Raw genomic sequence first — 22,065 nt, forward strand, 5'->3', positions numbered from 1 at the left:
TCATGGAAAATTTCAGCTCATTTTGAATTTGATGGCAGCAACACATCCCAAAAAACATAGGGAAAGGGTCACGTTTAACATAGTATCCCCTCTTCTTTTAACAACAGCCTGTTAAAGTCTGGGTAGTGAGGAGAAGAGTTGCTGGAGTTTTGGGAGAGGGATGTTGTCCCATTCTTGTCTGATGTAGGATTCTAGCTGCTCTATAGTCCTGGGTTGTCTTTGCTGGATTTTTCATTTTATGCTGTGTTAACTAATGGTGAAAAGACTGGACTGCAGGCAGGCTAGTTCAGCACCTGGACCCTTCTACCGTGAAGCCATGCTGCTGTTTTGGATGTGGTAAGTGGTTTAGCATTGTCATTCTGAAATATGCAAGGCATTTACTGAAAGAGGCCTTGTCTGGATGGGAGCATATGTTGCTCTGAAACCTCAATATCCTTTCAGCATTGATAGTGCCTTTCCAGATGTGTAAGCTACCCACAACACAAGCACTAATGCAACCCCATACCATCAGAGATGCCAGCTTTAGAGCTGAGAGACTCTACCTCACTAAAATGCTCCTTTTATACCCAGTCATGATAGAGACCCGTTGTCAATGAATTAACCTAATTAGTTGCAAACTGGTCCTGCTGCTGATTTTTTCATTGGTGTCCCCAAAGGTGCACATCTTATGTGCACCTTTGCAAAACTTTTTCCACTCTCATATATATGTTGTATTCTTTTCTGTTGAATAAAGACATTTCTTTATTTAAAGGACACTTTTAAGTTCTTTTTATCTTTTATGTCAAGCAAAATATGCGTACAGAACTTCAAATGTGTATATTTTATGTTTTATTTGTAATAACTTATAATAATTTTCATGCATCTGGTGCAAGAAGGTTTGATGAAAGATTAGCTCTATTCTAAACTCTCTCACACTTCTGTATGACCTCTCAGCCTGATCCAGCATTCATCTGATGCACCAAAAAGAGCTCAATGTTTACCAAGACTGCATTTTTCCCCAGCTTTAGCATGTTTTCAAATTAAAATATTTTTTTTGTATTTTGTCCAAAAAAGTCGGCCTGTGTTGTCTTTGTTTACCACGTCATTGTACAAAATGTTAAATTACAATATTCGGCTCCTCAGTATGAGTTTATTTTGACTGAGCTGAGGTTTGTTTAGGTTTGAATAATCAAGTAATAGTCACTGACTAGCAGTGATTTGCAGCATCCTGTGCCTTGTGTGTGTGTGGTTTCCACCCACACAGAGCTTCTCTGTTCCCCCACACGGTAGCTCTTAAGACTCAATTCATCAGCTCATACAAAGAAGTGTTGAGCCCCACTCAGACGGCTCCTGTGCCTGAGCCGTATTCTCTGGCTTCACTCTGTGTCTGTCTCTTAACTACTTCCTTAGTTTTGTTACAGCCAGTGATGACAAGGAAACAAGGACTCCTTTCAATGAAAGAGTGTGAAAAGCTGGACTGCTAATCGTGTTTAGGTGAGCAAAAGCAACAGAGCGACACAGGAGGAGGAGGAGAGGTCACCACTTTGACTTTATTCTCTTTAGTTCACATTACTGTGACACAAGGAGGGAATTTTACATCATATACAAACACAATCACATGCCTGCCATATTTTCCCCGTTGCCTTGCTGTGTTTTACAGATTTAAAAAAAAAAAAGACATGTACTATACATGACAGCACGAGCAGTCATCCGCTAACTGTTCACAGGTGTAGATGGAGTGTTTTTGGCTCAGCCTGTAAGATGCTGCAGTGTGGGGAGTCAGACTTCACAAGGCGACACAATGACTCCAGAGGCTCCAGCACAGATCCTGGAGAGGTCAAAGACAGACGAGAGGAGTTTTGACCGGGTCCATCGCTGCTGTTAACAACCTGAAAAATAAGGGGAAAAAAGGAGATTATGCAACTAATTTAAGATATTCTTTGTTTTTTGTGAATGGAAAAAGATTGCATGGAGACAAAGTCAGATAGAGTTAAAAATGGATGGCAATTTTATGTCCAAAATACCAGCAGGTTAATCCATTCAGTTTTTGTCTTTCTCTAACTTTTGATTCTAACTTTCAGAATTTTAAATTTACATTTCTTTGTCTTATTTCCACTCACCTGCATCTTTGGTGTCGCCTCAGTTTTGGAACCAGCTGATGAAGTAGGTGCAGACGCCATGGAAGCTCTTCCAGCAGTACTCGGAGGCCATGCGGGATGCTTTGGACTCAGCCTGGTCTGTGGGACGAGTAGTGGTCTTCCCAGGCTTGGGGGTAGTCTTCTTCGTCTGGGGGCCCTTGCCTGGCTGGGGCTTGACTGGCTGTTGCTGAGGCTTGACAGGTTTAGGAGTAGTGACGGGCTTCGTCTGGGCTGGCACCACTGGTTTACGGGGCTCCTGCACAGGTCTGGAGGGCTTAGGGGTGGTAGTCTTGGGCCAGGCGGCCAGGAAGGTCATCTGGGCCTCGTCGGGGTATTTCTTGCACATCTGAGGGCGGTAGATTTTGGGTCCCTGGCAGGCATGGCTCAGCTTCCTCATGTCCCACATCATCTGGGTGAAGTAGTGGCGAGGGTTGAGGTTGTAGGCGCGGCACAGATTGGGTTTGCCCTGGAAGTCGCAGTAGTAGGAGCGCCCGGCGGTCTGGCCTTGACTCTGACCTTTGCAGGAGACACGAAGGCGAGTATAGTCCCCGGCCCCAGAAACCACCATGGTGCAGGAGTCTTTGGTCTTGGTGCTGAATCTGATGGGCTCGTCCCAGATGCTGCGTTGCTGCTGCTGCTGCTGTTGTTGCTGCTGCTGCTGCTGCCTGTTGTCGTTGCTGGCGTTGTTGGTCTGAGCATTTGACAAACACAGATATGCTGCCAAACACAGCAGCATCCTCATCCTGGCTCTCATGGTGGCGTTTGGTGTTGTAGTGATGGGTGAATGAGGGTGCGGGATGATAAGTATGCGAGTGTCCGCACAGAAGGGTAAGGTGTGCAAGGGTAAGAAGCATCTGAGAGCGACTTTTAAAGGCCTTTCACTTACAAAGAAGGTATTATTCAGGTGAGCTGAGGGGCTCCTCCCCCAGCTCTGAAACCCCCACATCACGCCACACGTATGTGCACATATAGTATCACGCAGACACATACACAGACCACATAAGACTTGTGTGGTATGTTCAAAACTAAAAAAAAAAAGTGATGGGTGATGGGAGGAGGGGTCTGACATAAACTGAAGGAGGAAGAGGGAAGAGGGGGAAGCGGTCAGCACACACATGAAGCCAAATGTTCAAATGGACTGCACAAAATTATATAATCTCACACAGAAGGCCCTTTGACTATTGATGAAGTGGAAGAAGACTGAGGGTCCAGAGCCAGATTACAGCCCTGAAGTTAATTGCTGAGGATTTAAAGTTGATATGTGGCCCCTGTAACAATAAAAACCTCCTCATGTTCATCTAAGGATGCAGATGTAAACAAACAGCTTCATGCATAAAAAAAGATATTTGCAGCATCTGTAAAAACCTCATCAAGTGCAGCTAAAACTGCCCAAACTCACCATGCTGATCAAAGTTTACAACACTACCAAAGATGTCAAATTAAGTCAGGATAAATGTTCAGGAACTTGATAAAATTAATGCACAAGGATATTGCCATTTTAGATGAGTCAGACAGCATAAGGTATAACAGTTCCTTACAAATTAATATCTGATATGGTTTATCATTCAAGCCCTACGCTATTTCTAACCATTTTGTTTCGCCATTATTTTGTTGTGCCATTATTCAAAGCTGTTCCTGTCTGCAGTGACACAGAGGGCCACATCACAGGCTCCCTGTCTTTCTCTCCATTATGAACTACTCATGCTGTCTCTACCATGATCAAAGTTTTAAGACGTGCAGTTGGATGCAGCATGATGCAACGATGGAAAAGCCTGCCTTTGGTTGCCACAGCCTGTCATAGAGCATTCTGGGAAAACAATACAGTGGTTAGCCATTGGCAGCCAGCGGCAGAAACAAATGTTTCGGATTAAAAAATGAATAAAAAGTTGTTTAATGTCTGATGTACTGGTGATGATTTGATCTTTAAAGACCCCTGTAAGTCGCCAAGCTCCAGGCTTGCTAGAAAAACTTCTGTAATGGATTCGAAGGCATGGATAGGGTCATTGGAACAGGAAAATGGCAGGCTGCAGGAGGGAAATAAAGTAAGAAGCTACTCCTGTAATAATAAGGCTAATAGTCTATCTCTTCTTGTTGTGCATGGCAGTGCCAGTCTCAGAGGGTTATTGCATTATTTTATGTGCAAGATGAAAAGCTAAGTTGTTAGCAGTTGTGTTGATGCTGAATAAATTTAGAGTAGTTGTCAAATGTAGTCCACAAGAAGAGACATGAACACCCACCTGTTGTGGCTTCAGAAGTCAAATAGCATGTCCCATATCATGTTAGAATATTGTTACAGCACAATTAAATACAGTACAGAGCACTTAATCCCAAAATCCCACACTGGCGTTTTGTACTTATGGGAAGTGACGATGGTTGAACTGCATCTGTTTTTGTCTTTTTGTTTTTAAGCAAGTTGTAAAGAGACGTTAAGCAATTAAAATAGAAATGTGACATCTATTTTTGTCTGAATAGTTCATGTCTTTTTAAGCACACACTGAATGGGCACACTTATGTTTTAAGATGCATATGAGTTGTGCATACTTAGCTGAGCTAACTTGTTTAGCCATTCAAATGTTTATGTGTTAAATAACCAATTTTTATAAATACATTTTTTGTTTTCTTTTACATCTATATTTAGAGTGGAGGACAGTAAAGGAGATAGTTAGTTAGGTTGGTTTTGCAGGCATGTCAGACATCACAAAGAATCCCATAGGACTGAAAGGCCTTCCTGTTGACTTACTCTGTAACCATACTTATGTGGGAATGAGGAGTCAGGCCTGTCTCAGCTCTACCTCTTTGTTTCTCGATTTATATAGTTAAACTGAGACAGCATTTGCAATTTAGCAACAATAGTGGATTGGCTTTAAAAGCGCTCTTTAGTATCCATAAAGCTGACATCACTCCGGTATTTTCAGCAGTCAGTATTAGTCTCACCCCTACAGAAGTCGTTTGACAATTAAGTACACAACTTTACATTCCTGTTTAGAGTGAGGTAAGATTCACTCTAAAATTGTAACAGCTTACATGCTGTGGTGGGGCTCAGTTGGTCAGCCTTGCTTAGCGTAGATTAGCATATGGAAAGATCTAGTTTGTTTCTGTCTAAAGGCAATACAATCTGCTTAAAGCTGCACTCCAGCAGACTAATGACTGGTTATATCTTGTTTGTTCAATCTATAAAAAAACTGTATTTAGGGGGAAGTTACATGCAGTGACCTTCCGGCACTTAGCCTGAATCAACTTTTTTTACACTTCTGTTTTTGCACTGATTACACACACAAGATACAGCCTGTCAATTAAATGCTGGTTGGTAATTTTTTTCTCACCTGTGAGCAAAGGACACCTCTTCCTCTATACCTTTATGTTAAGCTCTCCTGCTAACTGCTGTCAGCAATAGCTTTGTGTTTTTACATTAAAACTAACTGTGGGTGGTAAAAGTGGAAATGTTTTCAGTGAATTAAACACTTACACAAGCTGCATAAACAGCTGTGTTGCAGTAGCAGTCTTAAACGTGGATGAATTTCCCAAATTTGCATATTATTAGCTGTTGACAAAGAAAAAAGCTGCACGTATGCACAGGAGTCTCAGTATAGAGACTAAGCTACAGAAAGAGACATGATTTAACTTTAAATATCCCCTGAATGAATACCGTGTGATGGTTCGGTATCATTTCAATGGTCTAAATGGTATGCAGGTAATAAGTTCAAAGTCAAAGCCTACCAGCTCACTACAGTCGGTTTTAACATATGAAACTAAACAGGAAAACAGAAGCTGCCTTTTTAGAGACTTAAATATTCTGTATGAACTGGCTGGCCTGGACACAGAGCGGAAGAAGAGAGCGTATGTATGGCCTGCTGATGTGTACAAAGTCACATATGTGTGTACTAATGCACGCATGCCCTCAGTACATTCAGGAAGTTTTGTTTTTATAGCCATCAATCTGGTGGGGAGAAGAGAAAAAAGTTTCCCCTAGTGAGAGACACCGGGAATGCAAAGTAAACATATGAAGAGTATGTGTGTCTGTGTGTTGCTTGAAACAGATGTTTTCCCAAATTAAGTTAGTGTAGTCCTCTTCTGATAGGATGCAACGGCATCACGCCACCTCGAACTGCTGCCAAGCCCCCTCCTTCTGCCGCTCCCTGCAAACCTGTCATCCCCCTAGAGCAGACCTGAACCCTTTCAGCTGCTGTGTGTGCATATATTCAGCTCTGCATGTTACATGAATGCTCTCTGCAATCCTGTTGATTTTGGCAAGACACAGGACTTCTCTTCTCTTTTTCTTCACTTCTATCGACTGTACTCTTTTTCACTCCTATCTGGAGGCTCCTGCAAAACGTTCAAAGATCATAAAAGCACTCTTCAAAAGTTAACTTGGGTGTTTTATGACACTCAAAAGCACAAAAATGCTCTTGGTTTTCTCTGTGTATGTGTGTTTTTTCTATACCATATGAACTGTAGGTATATTTAGTCTGTGTATATTCATGTATTGGAGAGAAAAAAACACAAAGCAAACGCTAGTTTGACTGAAGTTTTTATTCACAGATTTGATCCCTTACCATAACTCCAGCTGTTTAGTCACTTTTTTGTGATTCTCAAACAGGCCTCAGTAATCAAAGAGGCTTTTGGGATTTCAATTTCTGCAACCACAGAATGGCAAAGAAAAACAAAACAAAACAAAAAAAAAACTGACAACACAAGCAACTAGGCTGCCACTAATGTTCTGGCGAAAGATGCCTAAGACACAATATTTTGTTCGTTAGCTGTCGTAATTTTTATGTACTGAGACCCTGAAGGCTCAAAATTTGACATCCGTTCCCATACACTGCAAATCACCAGATAAACCGCGGGAATAAAATCACAACCTTGTTTTCTGACCTGAGCTTTCAAGAGCTTCACATGCATGTGTGGAGCATGAGTGTGTGTTGAATTTCAAGTGACACTTTACATCTTGCAGTAGAAATTTAGCAGGATACTTATCTGTTTTTGTTTCAAATATACAATAATATAAGAGCAAAATTTATATGCCACTTTACCCCCTTAAAGTTAAAAGCCACATTTAGGTATCACATATTTTTGTGAGTAAGCTGAGAAGATAGATTGCCCTCACATATATGTACAGTATGCTAGTCAAGAAGCAACAGCCATGAGATGTTTAGCTTAGCACCGCACAAAGACTGAAAGTGGTAAAGCAGTTAGCCTAGCTCTGATGAAATTTAAAAAAGTACACATAGAAGCTTTAACAGCACATTTCTAACCTTCCTATCTTGTTACTTTAAAGCTGGGGTAGGCAACTTTGGGAAAAATCACTGAGAGTAAGGCTGGCCACACAAGAATTTTGTTGGTCTCGATTTTCATAAGGACTGTTTTAACCGATTTTTTATCTTAAAATCCTCTGAATGCATACACCAGATGACATCACAGGGAAGACTCCTAGGTATGCATGCGATTAGCTGGCTAAATGGTAGAAGCAAGATCCTTTTGTAGTCAGCACCAGAATTACTAGTTGGTTAAACTATGTAATAACATTTATTTTGTCATTTTAGCCCCATAATCCTGGTCAAAAGCTTCGTCTAAATAGTAATGCAGTTGCCTGACACTAGTAGCCACTGTGGTTGTTTTAATGACTACTGCCTTGCTGCCACAATGCTCTTTAATCTGATGTAAACAACTGCTCACTGATAGCACCGATAGCATCTTGTAGGACTGGCAAGGTTTAGCCCTATTTTGATCTAGAAAATGGGGATAAAGTTGTCCAGATACTTTGTCAGGTTATAATCAAATATAACCAAAGCACTGAGTGATGATATTTAGCACAGGAATGTAGACATTAATATGCAAAGAGGAGCAAAGGCTGGCCATGTTAGCACTGCTAAGGTTAGCCACATTCTCTAACCCAAGTTTGCATTGACAAGTCAACTAAAATCAATTATGATTTGCGTGTAATCCCATAGAAAATTACTGTCTAGAAATGTCCCTGCTCTACCCACACATAACATCTCAATGGGACCAAGCATGTCTAAAGGAGGAAAAAAAACATGGAGGACAATTGAAATCCTTGGCTGACCTTCCTTGCATGTGTTACAGTTGCAGCAAAAATTAAAAGACAATTCTGACAGGAGTCTGGCCTAAATCAGGCTTAAAAATCATGTCGTGTGTGGCCAGCATAAGCTGCATTTTAAAAAATATCCTTCCAAAATCATCAAAAACATCCCCAAAGCCATGTTAATGTGCAGCACTGTACCTGTGCTGGACTCAGAGTCAAAACGTTGGATTATTGCAATAGTTTAGCTAAGTTGAGATAATATGCTGCGCATGGTTAGCATCCAGTGTGTGCCTCACATCATCATGTTATCAGTGAGAGCCTGTTAGCATGCTGATGCTAGTATAAAGCTAAAAGCAAAACATACTTTGAGTCTTTGTTTTTGTATTATTCATAACTAGGCGAATCAGCAACTGTCATTAAATAATAAAGTTTGAGAGCTCCATCTTCTCACCTAACTCTTTGCATATGAATTTCTTTCCCAAACTGATAAGTAATCTCTGAATTCCCTGATCAATGCAACCTGGAGAGCCAAAACGATTCAAGCTAAATTACAAGTATTCACAAAGAAAAGCTAACACTACAAAAGCTACGTACATGTTATAAAACATTAACAAAAATATATATAAAACTTTCAAAAGATTTGAAAGCTGTAAAAAAATGTACACTTGTGTCATCGTGTTAAAACTCATAAGTAGAAACAAATGTTTTCTCTAAAATAAAAACTATCTATGCGGGTACATTGCTCTGGTTGGAGATAGGTGGTACTGCTGGGGCTTGATACCGGTGGGTAGAGAGAACACATGATATATTACAATTGGCTTGCATTAGAGGTCCTTGTCAAATGGCTTGAAGCTGTACTGGGGGGTGGGACGCCCTCACCACACAGTTCTTGATTGCTGCTGATCTTCCCTGAACAGGAAGGCTGAGAAGTCCAGTGATTCTGATGGAGAGAACCCATGTCAAAAAATAACAATCACATGTTACACAGTGCCTTTTTTTAATGGCAATGAACAAATGAGCACTTACCAACAGGGAACAATCAGTTCCAGGTCTCTTGTCCGCTGTGGGAAGAGAAAGAAGACAAGGTCAGCTCTTGGCTCATGAGGTATTTTTGTTAAAGCTCAAGACTTGCTGTTATGCCAGTATTGAGAAATAGATAACATCACATAAAGCAACTAGGGATGGTCTGATGGGTACCCAAACAAAACCAAGTGCAAAAAGTCACTGTTTGTTCTAATATTAACTTTATGAGCTGAAACTTACAATTGTGTATTTAAGAATGACATATCTGGGCACCAGATAGTCTAATGGTTATGGCACGTGTCCATTTACAGAAGCTAAACATAGTCCTCAAAGCATAGTCCTTTTTGCTGCTTCTCCCCCTGCCTCAGGCTTTCATTATAGACACAGGAAAGGCAGGAACATGTGCTATTCCTGCTTGGTGCTTTCCACTAAGGCCTGTGGAAGAGCAGGGGGATCTCAGAACAGCTACACCTCCAAATACAAATAATGGCAGTAAGTGCAAAATCATAACAGCTAATGAAGAAAAATCTTCATGATCACAATCATGTATGTCCCTTGACAAAGTGGTTCTGACTGAAACTTTATACAGAGGAAAAAACAGCCTCAATCACGAGCAAGTTGTCAGATGTTCAGGTCCAGAGTTTGAAAGCACACTGATGGTTAGAAGAGATGTCAGTGATGAATGAAGGATGAATAAAGTGACAGCCAAAACACAAGGCAAGTTTCAGTCCTCTTGTTTTGATTCTTTCATCCCAAAGCCTTCAATGTAGAGCTGAATATTGGGAAAACCTTTATATATTGCAGTTCTAATACTTAGCCAAGGTGGGAAAGTTGGTGCATAAAAATACAATTCAAATCTTCCTGGCAAATGAATCTTGACAAGCACAGAGCAAGAAACTGACAAGAGTAATATGCAGAAATTTTGCATTTAAACTAGGCCTGTTAATATAAATGTGTTAACACTCATAATTAATCTGGAAATCTTTACACGTTAAAAAAATAATAATACAATTTATTCATATGACTAACTTTGACCATAACTTTCTTCCGTGGTCCTCCTATGCGGATGTTTAGGTCCCTGGGGTGAAAAGGTTAAAGACGGGCCAAATGCAGCCAGCAGTGATGATTGAGGAGAAAACCCCACGTCTGCTTCACTGCAAATTTGGATTTAAAAAGCTGCCTTATGGAAGTCTGGATAAAACACAAGTTGTGTGTTCATACTGTGGTGATGAACTGTCTTTACGGCAAAGCAGAACAAATCTGAAGTACCACCTCCAGGCAAAACGCATCTTTGCAAATGTTAACAAAGACGCTAACAACAACACGTGATCAAGCCCAAGGCCAAGCTACACTGGCGCAGTCCAGCAGACCCAGATTTGTCCCCAAAATGACAACATCTAAGCTGATTAATGCAATCGCTGATAGGTCGCCAGAGACTGCAGACCATTGACATCGTTGACGACAAGGGGCTTAGAGGGGCCTATGGCATCTAAAAAGGCAACTAAAGTGGAGCAGCTGGCTCAAGCTACATTTATTACACTGGCGAGAGACCACTGGACATCAGTCAGCAACTTCAGCTACCTGGGGGTAACAGCACACCTGATCATTCACTTTACAGCAGAAGTTATTGTGTATCTGATGTGTTTGTATACTGGGCTCGTTTGCAGTTGTCAAAAATTTATTTGCTGAGTGAATTAAGACACTCTGATTTACAAACCACAAATAAGTTTAAAAACTCTAGTTTGTTTTATATTTCTTCATTTAAACACCATACTTGAACTAATTTATCTCAACCGCAAATACGAGTAAATGGTAATATTTTAAATGTTAATTTATAGATAATAATAATAATAATAATAATACATTCTTTGGTAAAAAGCGCTTTCAAAAGGCTGTACATAAAGTTAAAATAACGAAAATAAACACTTGATAATAAGGACGTTTAAAAATCTTAAAATTACTAAAACTAAAGAAATGCTGTGATTAATCATGATTAATCACAGAAGAGTGATGTGATTAACTTGATTAATTTTTTTAATTAATTGACAGCACTAATTTAAACAGTTGACTTGTGATTTCCTGGAGTTATGTAGTTATACTGTTGCAAATGCTTCCAGCAATATTAAATCAGAAAGCTGCTTGAAGCCTTCAAGATCCTCAATATTCTTTACACAACCATGCGTTTCAGTCTTTTGCTGGTAGTTCTGGTAAGCCAAAGAAAATGTGAATTATTTACCATATTTGCATTACACTTGTGATGGAGGGGTGTTTCTTTTTTGTTGCTGATGGCATGCACATTCAGTCTCAGCTGTTGTCCCTACCATGCAAGTTCATGACAAGCCAGGGTGACAAAAAGATTTCCATTTTGAGGGGTCTTCAAGACAGGTAACCACCAATTTAAGGATGACTTCCATGACTCTGACTGATCCACAATGAGATGAAACTATTTATTTTATCATTGGTTTGACTGAAAGATGTCTCGCAGTAGAAATGACCCCCTGGCAGCAGATGAAAATATCAGATTTTTATATTACAGCGGTGTCCAAACTTTTGTCATTGAGAAGAAAACACAGAAAAATATTAAGATGCCTGGACGACTTTGATATTGTTTGGACACCCCTGATAAAGAGCAATTAGTAGCGTGAAATGATTCTCAGAACTAAAAACAAAACAAACAAAAATCCCATAATTTCATCAAGTTGCCTGAACTTTCTTGTGGTTGCTTTTTTACATATGTTGTTGTTCTGCTACAATGATCTAAGAACTGACTGCACATTGGTCACCCCAAATTGTACATGTTATATAAATATTACAATAGCTTTGGATTAAAAACTCATATTTTCTTGTGCAGTCTGGCATATTCAGATATTTTTGTGCTTCATCTGGGTAAAAACCTGACCCTGTGTATGAGGAAAGGATGTAGAAAAAAACCCTGGATGAAGTTAGATTGCTGAAGATGAAATGAAAGGTGGTTCTTGGTTATTGTTTGTTGATGTTAGATGAGAGTTAGTGAAAAGTTGAAACTGACTTTTAGTACCTCATCGACGAGTTCCTTTGGGTCACCAGTTGGAGTAGCTCGGGGGAGCAGATGCCCGAGGGAACCGGGTCAGAGTGTCGTAATAAGGAGAGCTACACGTACACACACAGGTACACACATACATATCGGGAATTCTTTATAAAAATGTAAAATCTGTGGAGAAATGTGGAAATGTTTCTCTGTCCGCAGACTCTCAATGACAGGCTGAAAATTATCCCTCCACCAATTAACACGGCGGCATGTGAGAAAGCAGCGACTGCTCATACCTGAGCACAGCGAGGTCTCCGTGGATTTCACACACCTGTTCACCATGATTACCTGTATTACCCATACTGCAACACAAGAGCGAGGGTGGACAAGTGAGAGAGAGAATGGGAGGACTCCAATGGAAGAAACAAGGATGGAGTTATCCTTGTAAAGCAAATCAAGATGGAAAATAGATGAAAAGAAGACGGAGGACAAGACGATGAAATCAAGATCCATATAAAGATGAGAAAAAGTATGAAGAAATCCAGAGCTCAAGTATCCCATACGAACAGAGGAGTAGGAAAGGAAGAAAGGGCGTGTGAATGACAGACATTAAAGTGCAACAAGCCACGGGTAAGAGGTACTGCAGAGACATGAGGAAGTATGTGAGGAAAAAATGAGAAGAGTCAAAGAATAGAGGAAAGGAAAGAAGAGGATGATTAATTTCATTTTAAGAGAGAGGATTGAGAAAAACTAGCAGCAATTTCAACATTTTTCACTGTGGCTGCAGGTAAATGTGTTTCGACTCACTCTTCGAAGACGTCCTCTGTGTCCATTCTTCTGTAATACTTGGCCAGTTTGACAGAGAAGATGATACTGGGAATCAGGAGGATGCTGCAGCCTCCCAAACCAAACCAGAATGTGTTCTAAAAAAAAAGGGGGTCAGTTTTAACATTTTATTCTCTAGATGGATCAATCACATCACAACCAGTGTTGGGTGTAACACACAACACTGTAATCACATTGCATTTGTCTGTAACACAGTAATGTAACGTGTTACATCTGCTAACTTAGTAAACACATTACTTTTACTGTAAAATAACATTCTTGCTACTGGTGTTACTGTGAATCCTCCAACTACCTGTACAATGGGAGCAGTTAAAAAAAAAGGATAACTATTTATGTTTGGAGATATGCACACTGTTTTGGATTTGTTGCACAAAAGGACAAGAATGTGCCAGTGAAGTGTAAACTGAGCTCAGACCAGAAACAACTCTCCACTGCTGTGAACTTCATACAAAATCTTTCCAAACACCTGCAAAGGCAGCATATAAATATGACGCTAAAAGCTTTAGACCCCCAGAACCCGAGTGAGCCTCAAGCTAACTGCGATGGTGGTACCGTGTTTAGCAAAGCTGCCTTTTAAGCAGTTGATCCCGGTTCACTATCAGCAATCGCAGTGTCTTTTTGGCATTAAAGGGCACAGCAAGCCAAAACAACCTGAACAGTCCCCCTCACTATAAATTTATCCCATGTACAAGCCACTGATGCATCAGTAGGACTACTTTGATGCTGAGTGTCTTACCCAAGGACACATTGATATGTGACTGCAGGAGCTGGGGATCAAACATCCAACCTACCAGTTGAGAGTCAACTGAATCGACTACAGATAATCATACAGTACCTAAGTGTACAAGCTAAAAACAGCTTTTTATAATGTAGCTCAAAAAGATAAGTAGGTATGTATTTGGCATTTTTCAAAATTTTTAAAACTTTGAAGACTGATTTTTTTTGAATATTCAATCAGACCTATCTATGTAAGTAAGTGCAATGAGTTTCACCTTTTATCACACAAAGAAAAACGCATGGAAGAAAAAGAAATATACACATTTCCAACACAAACAGTGCAGGACATACTGTATAAATATAAACACACATGCATGTACACACATGCAGCTGTAACTGCAGGCTCGCTGCTGGAGCTCTGATATATAAAATCTCTGTTTATATCAACCACAGTCTGTGGCTTGTTTGAGCTCTCATTAAACTCTCACAAACTCACATGCATGAATTATGGCTGATATGTAAATATGAACCTTTACAACTCCTCAGGAGTCAGAGTGCAAACAGTGAATAATCTGTGTGTATGTAACTCTCCGCCCTGCCTCCAAACAGACTGTATCTCATCTCAGTGTGTGAGAGGGAGTGTGTTGAAGGCTGGAGAACATACTGTTCTCATATGTGTGGCCCAATGACTCCACAGACTTCATCGCTGCCTCGTACAGTCAAAGAGCCGTTTATGTTTCCAGTCTGAACCCAAATACATGTGGGGAACATGTTCTGTACATACAGCTGCAAAATGAATCAGAGCACCTCGGCACACTCACACAGATAACCACAGTGTTCTGGAGCCTTACCACTGAGTCCACTATGAAGCTGCATCCGACGATCTCCATGCTGTCCACGATGTTACTGATGGGTTTGCACTGGGCAACCTCTACAGTCAACTACAGACGAAAATACACACATTAAGAACAGATTACAGTAAAGAAACCCAAAGTATAGATTACAGAGAGTGTGCTCATGACGTCAAATGTCAAACCCAAACTTCCTGAGTATGTATACATCAGTGGAAATTCTCCTTAAATGTGGACGCTCCAGCTCCTGCTGGCTTATCTCCCCTCAATTTTTTATCATAAGTCTTGTAATTTAGTCCTGAACTAATAAATTCCCTCTGGTTATGATTTTTAGAGCTCCATTTATTGACTGAAATCCGAACTTCATCTTGTTTCAACAGAGTGCATCTTGATATACAAGAGACAAAATACAAACTTCATAAGACCTGGTCTCACTAATATAGCTGAAATAACCGAGACCTGCTTGATGGCACTTAATGAGCCTGCAACACGAAGCCCCACTGGGCCTCTGAGAGGGATATATGTATTTTATTTTTTCAGGGGAGGTAGAAGTCCTTATGAAAGTCAGGTGGTGCAGCATTAAGACTGAAAAAGTAGGGTGGATAACGGGTCAAACAAACACAGGACATTCTCAAGGAATGTAAGCATTTGAATCCTGTGTGAGACCAAGTGCCAACACCGATTTATTTACTTTTGTTAAATGAGAAATGTACTTATTTAAACCAAACCACAGACTTTTTTTTTAGATGTAAGCAAGCAGTTCAGATGCCTGAAAATAACTTTACAGTCCTGTTTCACGATATTAAATGTGTTTGAGAGGCTGTCTTCATCTCTTACCTCATGGGTGGCACTTTTAACACATAACAAGCCACCGCCACAGAAAGCAGTGTCAAGATGTTGTGGTCTTTTCATGTTTTTAAGATTAAAGAAAGAAAACCAAAAAAATGTAAAGCTTTAAAGGGAACCCCCCCTACTGTACTGTTGTCCTTGTAAAGCTTGCTCATGTATAAAACTCCTGAAAATTTAACTTGTTTTCCAAAACCAATCGCAAAAAGCTGACTGTACTTTAAGAGAGTCTCCGTATTTGGTTGATTTTTCCCACTTTGCAGCATTTTTAATCATATTGGTGATCGTATGAACTTGATGTTCATTCAAAGTCAATGAGTATAATTTAGCGCTACAGGAACACTCAATGATATGTTTGAGTTTATGTGGGCTAAGGTAACTGCACCTGTTGACAATTAAGCACTTGCTTTCTTGTTTCTACAGGAAATAATTAATCCTAAGCTTTAAAACGAGACATCAGTATCATGGCAGTATACTCACCGAGTTTTTAACCCACGCTGTGTACTGTTTGAAGTATCCCACTAAGCTCTCTGTGTACGCCCTTGTCTCCTAGACACCAACAGAGAAGCAACATGTTAGCAAATATGTGCCTGGATAATGTCCTGGGAAAGTGCCCTGGCTGCATAAACCTTCTCATTTCTCCACAGATGTTTTTCTTTGAAAAAGGGGTCTGCACCATAGGGTGAAGACTAAAGGGTTTTCTTTTCTACAGGTCATATCCTTCCTCAGGATCATTATTTTGGCATTTCTAATCTTATCAAAAGTGATAGTATGGCAGCATATGGTCTAGCATTGGATTGTAAGTGGAAAAACTTTACAAAATTGCCTCTCTGATGATCTTTTAAGGTTAGAGAGGCAAGAGCTTGGACTGGGCTGATAAAAGCATGCCTATTTAGAATAATTTGCAGTTCATCTTCATCTGATTACCGAAACTAAAACAAGAAGTGGGATGAGAAATGTACAGTATATATACAAAATAAAAACTGTTTTTTCCCATACCTGTTTAACCACATGAGAAGCATTATGAGTGATGAGGTACTCTGCTGCATCGATGGCACTCAGGATGTTTGTGACTTTGACCTGAGAAAGAGCAAGAAGATAAGATTCAGCTTTTACATAGGAATCAATAAAGGATTGGATTATGGTAAGCAGATTGTTATGTATTGTTTGTTTGCATTTATTATCGTAAATGAAAAGGTTTTTGACATTTGATTACTGTGGGTTAAAACATTAGTAGTTAGGTTTACCCACTGACAGCAGGTTTATACAATGCAACTAGACTTGTCCCAGCATATGTGCACTGCAAGAAGACTGATTTATTGACTCAAACATGTCTGACTCAACTGTTGGATTTGGTGATAAGTCCCCTTTCAGCTTCTTGACCTTGCAGACAACATTGCAAGAGAGAGCCATACATTTTGGTGCAAATGTAATAAACACTTCTTCTAGCTTATTGTGACATCCTCAGGTGGATAACAATGCGACTCGTTCTACGCTTAGATCAAACATTGCTAAAATTTGGCTGATTTCATGAAGCCAAACTGATTCCAAATTGACAGCTGCTTGGGAGCTGAAAGAAATGTCTCTTCTTATTGAGCTGAATGATCCAGATCACCAATAAGAATCTTAAGACTGTGAAGCAGAGGTGGATAAAATACAAGACTGTCATAATCTAGTAAAAGTACTCTCTGTACTCAGTACTTGATGCTTCCTCCAAAATACACTAACACTCATAAGTTTGGGATCCCTTGAAACTTTTCTTGTATTCCATTGAAACACTCATGAAATAAGTCTGAACAGGAAATACAGCAAATGAACTGGGCATTGTCAAAGTTAGAAATAATGTTTTAATGAAAATGACTACCTTTGCCTTCATAAAAAACACTTCTTTTAGTAGTTACAGCCTAGCGGACCTCAGCATTCCAGCTTTCAGTTTTTCAAGGTAATCTGATGAGATTTCACCCCATGCTTCCTGGAGCATCTCCCACAAGATGGATTGGCTCGATGGAGTCTTCCTTCATACCATACGGTTAAGCTGCTCCCACAACAGCTCAATAGGGTTCAGATCCGAAGGCTGTGCTGGCCACTCCATTACAGTCAGGATTCTGACTGACTGCTTATTCTTTAAATATTTTGTAGACATTTTGGAGGTGTGTTTTGGGTCATTATCCTCTCCTGCCATTACTTGATTTAAATGCTGCCACAGAACTATGTACGCCTTTTGTTCAGAAGCCCATTGCATGTTATGTTGCCATTTGCCTACTTTTTCTTGTTTTCAACGCCAACAAGGCAGACAGAGAGCTCAGTTTGTTTCTCACCGGTAGGTCATTTGACGTCCTCTGCAGTTGCTTGATACTCTGGCTCATAACACTCTGTGTGAAAAAAAAAAAAAGTCATGACCCAAACAATAACAGCACATCTAAACACTCATGGAAAACACACAATCACGTCACTGACACAACCATCACTAACACTGTGTAGACACACGGGCACAATGTACACTGTCACATAGCTGTTTATCAACAGTGTCTTACCCGTGCTCTGACATATTTCTGTTACAAATCAACAAGAGAACAAAAAGAAAAGTTTGGATCAGCTAACAACTCATCCACTCCTTTTACTCAGTGACTTTTTACCATAACATTATCCACAGTATAAGCTGTCTGTCATCAAACTTGTGATTTACTGAGCAAATTACTTTAGTGTTATTTTGGCCGTTTGATGTATACTTTATGGATTTTTTTGGTAGATGCAAGAAATTAAGGTCTGTTTTTATCTAGAGCTACAGTTATATTTATGATTTGTAACAAACATCAAACTAATCAGGATCAAAATAGAAAGGAGTGTTTGCCCCTTCATACTGCATACAATTTTACCCTTTATTTAGCTAAAAGAAACATACAGCGATGTGTATATGGTGTTTTGGACATAAGAGAGGATCTATATGTATCTGCTTGTAATCAGTCACAACGTTTACAGTGTTTAAATATAGTAAATTATGGTGCTGTTGTTGAGTTTATTACCATTGCTTGCTCCATGGGTACCACCTGCTCTCTGTGAATCTGTCTGATACTGCTAGCATGTCCTTTCAGTGCGTTTTCCAGAGCACCACGTGGCTGTAAACAAACACACAAGAGAAGTAGACATAGTTGCACATTATGGAGTTACTTCAAAACACCTGTAATAGATTGTTAAAGCTTCAAGATAAATGGGTCATTAACAAAATGATTTGTTATTCTTTCCTTAGATATGCACACAGACACAGTAATCCCTCTGTGGCGTTTCCCATGTGCTTTAAATGGCACAGTTCCTGTACATACCTGTATTTATACTATACATGTGCCATAAATGTGTCAGTGTGTGTTCAGGGTGAATGGGTGGCTTGTTCAGGCCTTCAAGCCCGATCACTGAGCATGAAGTTTAAAAAAAATAAAATAAAAAAAAAAAAATCTTGAGAGGCAGCCCGACTGTACATTAGGATTTATTGGTTTTAGAAAACTTGAAGTTTTGCATTTCAATCCAACAATGAACACGTTGTAAATCTTTGTCACCAAAATGGAAAAAAATACTGTTAAAACAGTTCATACAGTATTAGATTCCAGTAGAATAAATAATCAAATGGACAATTTATTGTGGATGTCTGTGACGAACACCAGAGTTTCTTAGCCATAAGATGACTTTTTGCATCATCTCAGTCAAGTATGTTGCTTTTTTTAAAGCTGCACGTGTTACTCAAACATGTTAAAATTTTGGTATGGCATGTTAAAAGTTGTCATCCTGTTACTTTATTTTGTTGCCCATTCAGAGTTTAGACTCACCAGCTGGTCGGCCTGAGCCTCCAGGTTGGTAGAAAAGGACAGAAGATCCACCTGAGTGACTCCCTTATTCACCTAAAAGACAAAACAAAGCGCAGGATTATTAAACATTAACATTTATACATGGATTTGTCTGAATTTAGGTTGGTGACATATTTGAATTATCATGATGTCTCAACAGTACTTGCAAATTTTGGCAATGCTGTCCCACTGTTAGTGCATATACACTCATCGATCACTTTATCAGGTTTATCGGTGCAAATATCTAATTAGGTTAATACATGAGTAAGAACCTTTGTGATTGTACTTGTTGCTCAGGGGGGGTCAATAAAGACCAACAAACTAAGTTGGTCGTCATGTGTCTCTATTGATTCAGGTTAATATTGTACCCATAAACAATATAACACTAATCAGCCAATCACATGAAAGCAAACAATGGATTTTGACACTTAGACATGATCAAGGTGATCTGAAGGTCATACTGAGCATCAGAATTGAGTAGGTAGAGGGTTAAAGCGGCTTTGGATGTGCCATAGTTGCTGGTGACAGACAGACTGGTGTGAATAATTCACAAACTACTGATCTACTGGGATTTTCAATCACAACCATCTATCAGGTTTAGAGAGAATGCTCTGGAAAAAAAAAAGAAAATATCCAGTGAACGGCAGGTCCATGGGTGAAAAACAACAATAACTTTAAAAAACACTGAGAATGAAGGCATCTCTGAATGTACAACAAGTCGTACCATGTGCTCTTCAGCAGCAGCAGAAGATCACACTGGGTGTCACTCCTGTCAGCTAAGAACAGGAAACTGAGGCTACAATTCACACAGGCTCACCAGAAATGGATGATACAAGATTGGAAAATATTTCCTGGTCTGATGAGTTCTGATTTCTGATACAGCGTTGAAATGGTTGGGTCAGAATTTGGAGTATACAACACAAAATCCAACCAGACCACAAACAATCGTAGCATTTACCAAAGTCACTTTAACCCCAGTGTTTCCCAACACTGATGCTTAGTTTGAATTGCAGATCGTCTTGACCATGCCTACATACCTAAATGCAGTGGTTGCTGCCATGTAATGGGCTGATTAGATATTTTCATCAAAAAGCATCTGAACTGGTATTTTTAATAAAGCTTAGCTTTACGTCATGCCGGACATGGTAGTCACACGCCCAGTCGTGATCAGCTCATCCCAATTATCCCAGCTCTGACAGCCCATCACAACTCTTTTCCCCAGTGCGGCGGTCCATTTAGATATGATGTCTTTCTCACTAACCCCTGCTTCATCAATACTGAGGCACCGCGCTGCTGCTGGTCAAACTTCACCTCCCCCACCCTAGCCTCCTCCTTTATAGCACAAGCTTGTTGCACCCTCGTATTCAGATTCATGTAACTATGGATTAATTTCTTCTAAACTAATTTGACTGTAGTCAGAATGCATTGTCATAAACGTATCTATCCATACAGCGGTTTCTGATAAGTAGAAAAAAATCACACATAAAAGACCAACACTTAAAAATACTATTTTTGTCTCTAGGCATTTAGCTAATTAATCTCACCTTAACTAAAATATTCCTATCCCAAAGTTTACCCTATGGTGACCTGCTGTTTTCCCTCGTATGGGAGTAGAATCCTACCAGTGTGACACACCACAGGGATAGCACACAAACACAGATTACCTCCGCCAGGTAGGCATTGTAGTCGATCTGTCCAATCCCAGAGTTGGCAAAGTTTAAGAGGTTGTCTCTGCCAGCCTGTTCCAGCAGCGTGATGTCCCGCAGGTCAACCTGAACGCTTTCAAGCACATTGGCCAGATCCTTGTTGTACTGTTGTGAAACACACAGACAAACCCTCAGATGCCAGCTTGTCACTCATTTTTCACCAGTAATACATCAGTGCTGAAACAGACACCTACCACAGTTCTGTTGAGGAAGGAGTTGACGTTGAACATGGTCTCCAGCTGCAGAGCGTGGTACAGACCGTTGTTGTCATAGCATGCCCTGTAAGATGAACACAACACACTCAGTATGCCTCCTTCGGTTTAAATGTATATGTTTATGTATGGACTTTTTTCAGGGCTCTAGAAATTAAATAAAAATATCACTCTGGGCAAAAACATCATTTTACACATACATTTTACATTTAAAAGATAATAAGCATCTTACTGGCAGTTTTCTACATTTTTTTTCAACAATCTCTGACACCAAGGCTGATATTCTGTAAATTTTTACAGTTAAAACGTGGAACCACAAGTGAACCAAGAGTGGGGGAAAACACTGAGCTCCGTGGTGATGATGTGCATTATCAGCTGTTAGCATGTTACCTGTACATGCTCCCCAAAGTCAAGTCAATGTTTGGATTCTGAAACAGCATCCCAGGAAGGAAGTTCTTCTTGGCGGGATGAACCAAGTAGGGTGTGTCTATGATCTACATACAAACACATACACATTCATCAGTAAAAAGCCACAGTGTTATCTGTTACTAAACACTATCCACTACAGATAAGACCCAGAATAATGCAGATGCAAGCAGAGAGTAGACAATTCAGAGAGGATAATAGTGTGCGTTTACTACCTGGAATAGCTGTCGGTTGGCTAGCGGTTCACAAATCAGCTTCTCCATGTTACCGCTGACAACAAACAAGGTGCACACGATGCCCATCAGCACCCAGGAAAAGATGAAAGAGAAGCCAACCCCACTGAAAGAGCAAGAGACAGAGGATTGGAAATAATGTCAGAGAAGAACTGGTTGTTCTATAGTCCATTCCTTCCATTATATTTTAAAACATCTTTATTCT

General features: G+C 39.9%; 2 protein-coding genes across 6 annotated transcripts in view; both read right to left on the bottom strand.

Annotated features, from left to right (window-relative positions):
- Window positions 1-2,118: 2,118 nt before the first annotated feature.
- fgfbp2b (fibroblast growth factor binding protein 2b) lies at window positions 2,119-2,871 on the bottom strand. The gene has a single exon (XM_041784031.1). It carries the CDS (start codon window positions 2,869-2,871, stop codon window positions 2,119-2,121), a length of 753 nt encoding a protein of 250 aa, XP_041639965.1.
- Window positions 2,872-6,632: 3,761 nt separating this feature from the next.
- prom1b (prominin 1 b) overlaps window positions 6,633-22,065 on the bottom strand; it is a 43,210-nt gene continuing 27,777 nt past the window's right edge. Inside the window, exons 13-27 of one of the 5 annotated variants that reach the window (XM_041786250.1) lie at window positions 21,843-21,966; window positions 21,592-21,695; window positions 21,184-21,268; window positions 20,948-21,094; window positions 19,266-19,337; window positions 18,471-18,563; window positions 17,766-17,819; window positions 16,447-16,527; window positions 15,928-15,996; window positions 14,602-14,691; window positions 12,995-13,110; window positions 12,484-12,549; window positions 12,218-12,309; window positions 9,184-9,218; window positions 6,633-9,097 (exon numbers count right to left, since the gene is read on the bottom strand). In XM_041786250.1, the coding sequence (XP_041642184.1) occupies window positions 12,240-12,309; window positions 12,484-12,549; window positions 12,995-13,110; window positions 14,602-14,691; window positions 15,928-15,996; window positions 16,447-16,527; window positions 17,766-17,819; window positions 18,471-18,563; window positions 19,266-19,337; window positions 20,948-21,094; window positions 21,184-21,268; window positions 21,592-21,695; window positions 21,843-21,966 (1,171 nt within the window). In that variant the 3' untranslated portion in view covers window positions 6,633-9,097; window positions 9,184-9,218; window positions 12,218-12,239. The other 4 variants (XM_041786251.1, XM_041786252.1, XM_041786254.1 and 1 more) reach the window with 4 other exon arrangements.

This window comes from Cheilinus undulatus, linkage group 4 (assembly GCF_018320785.1).
Source record: "Cheilinus undulatus linkage group 4, ASM1832078v1, whole genome shotgun sequence".
Lineage (NCBI taxonomy): Eukaryota > Metazoa > Chordata > Actinopteri > Labriformes > Labridae > Cheilinus > Cheilinus undulatus.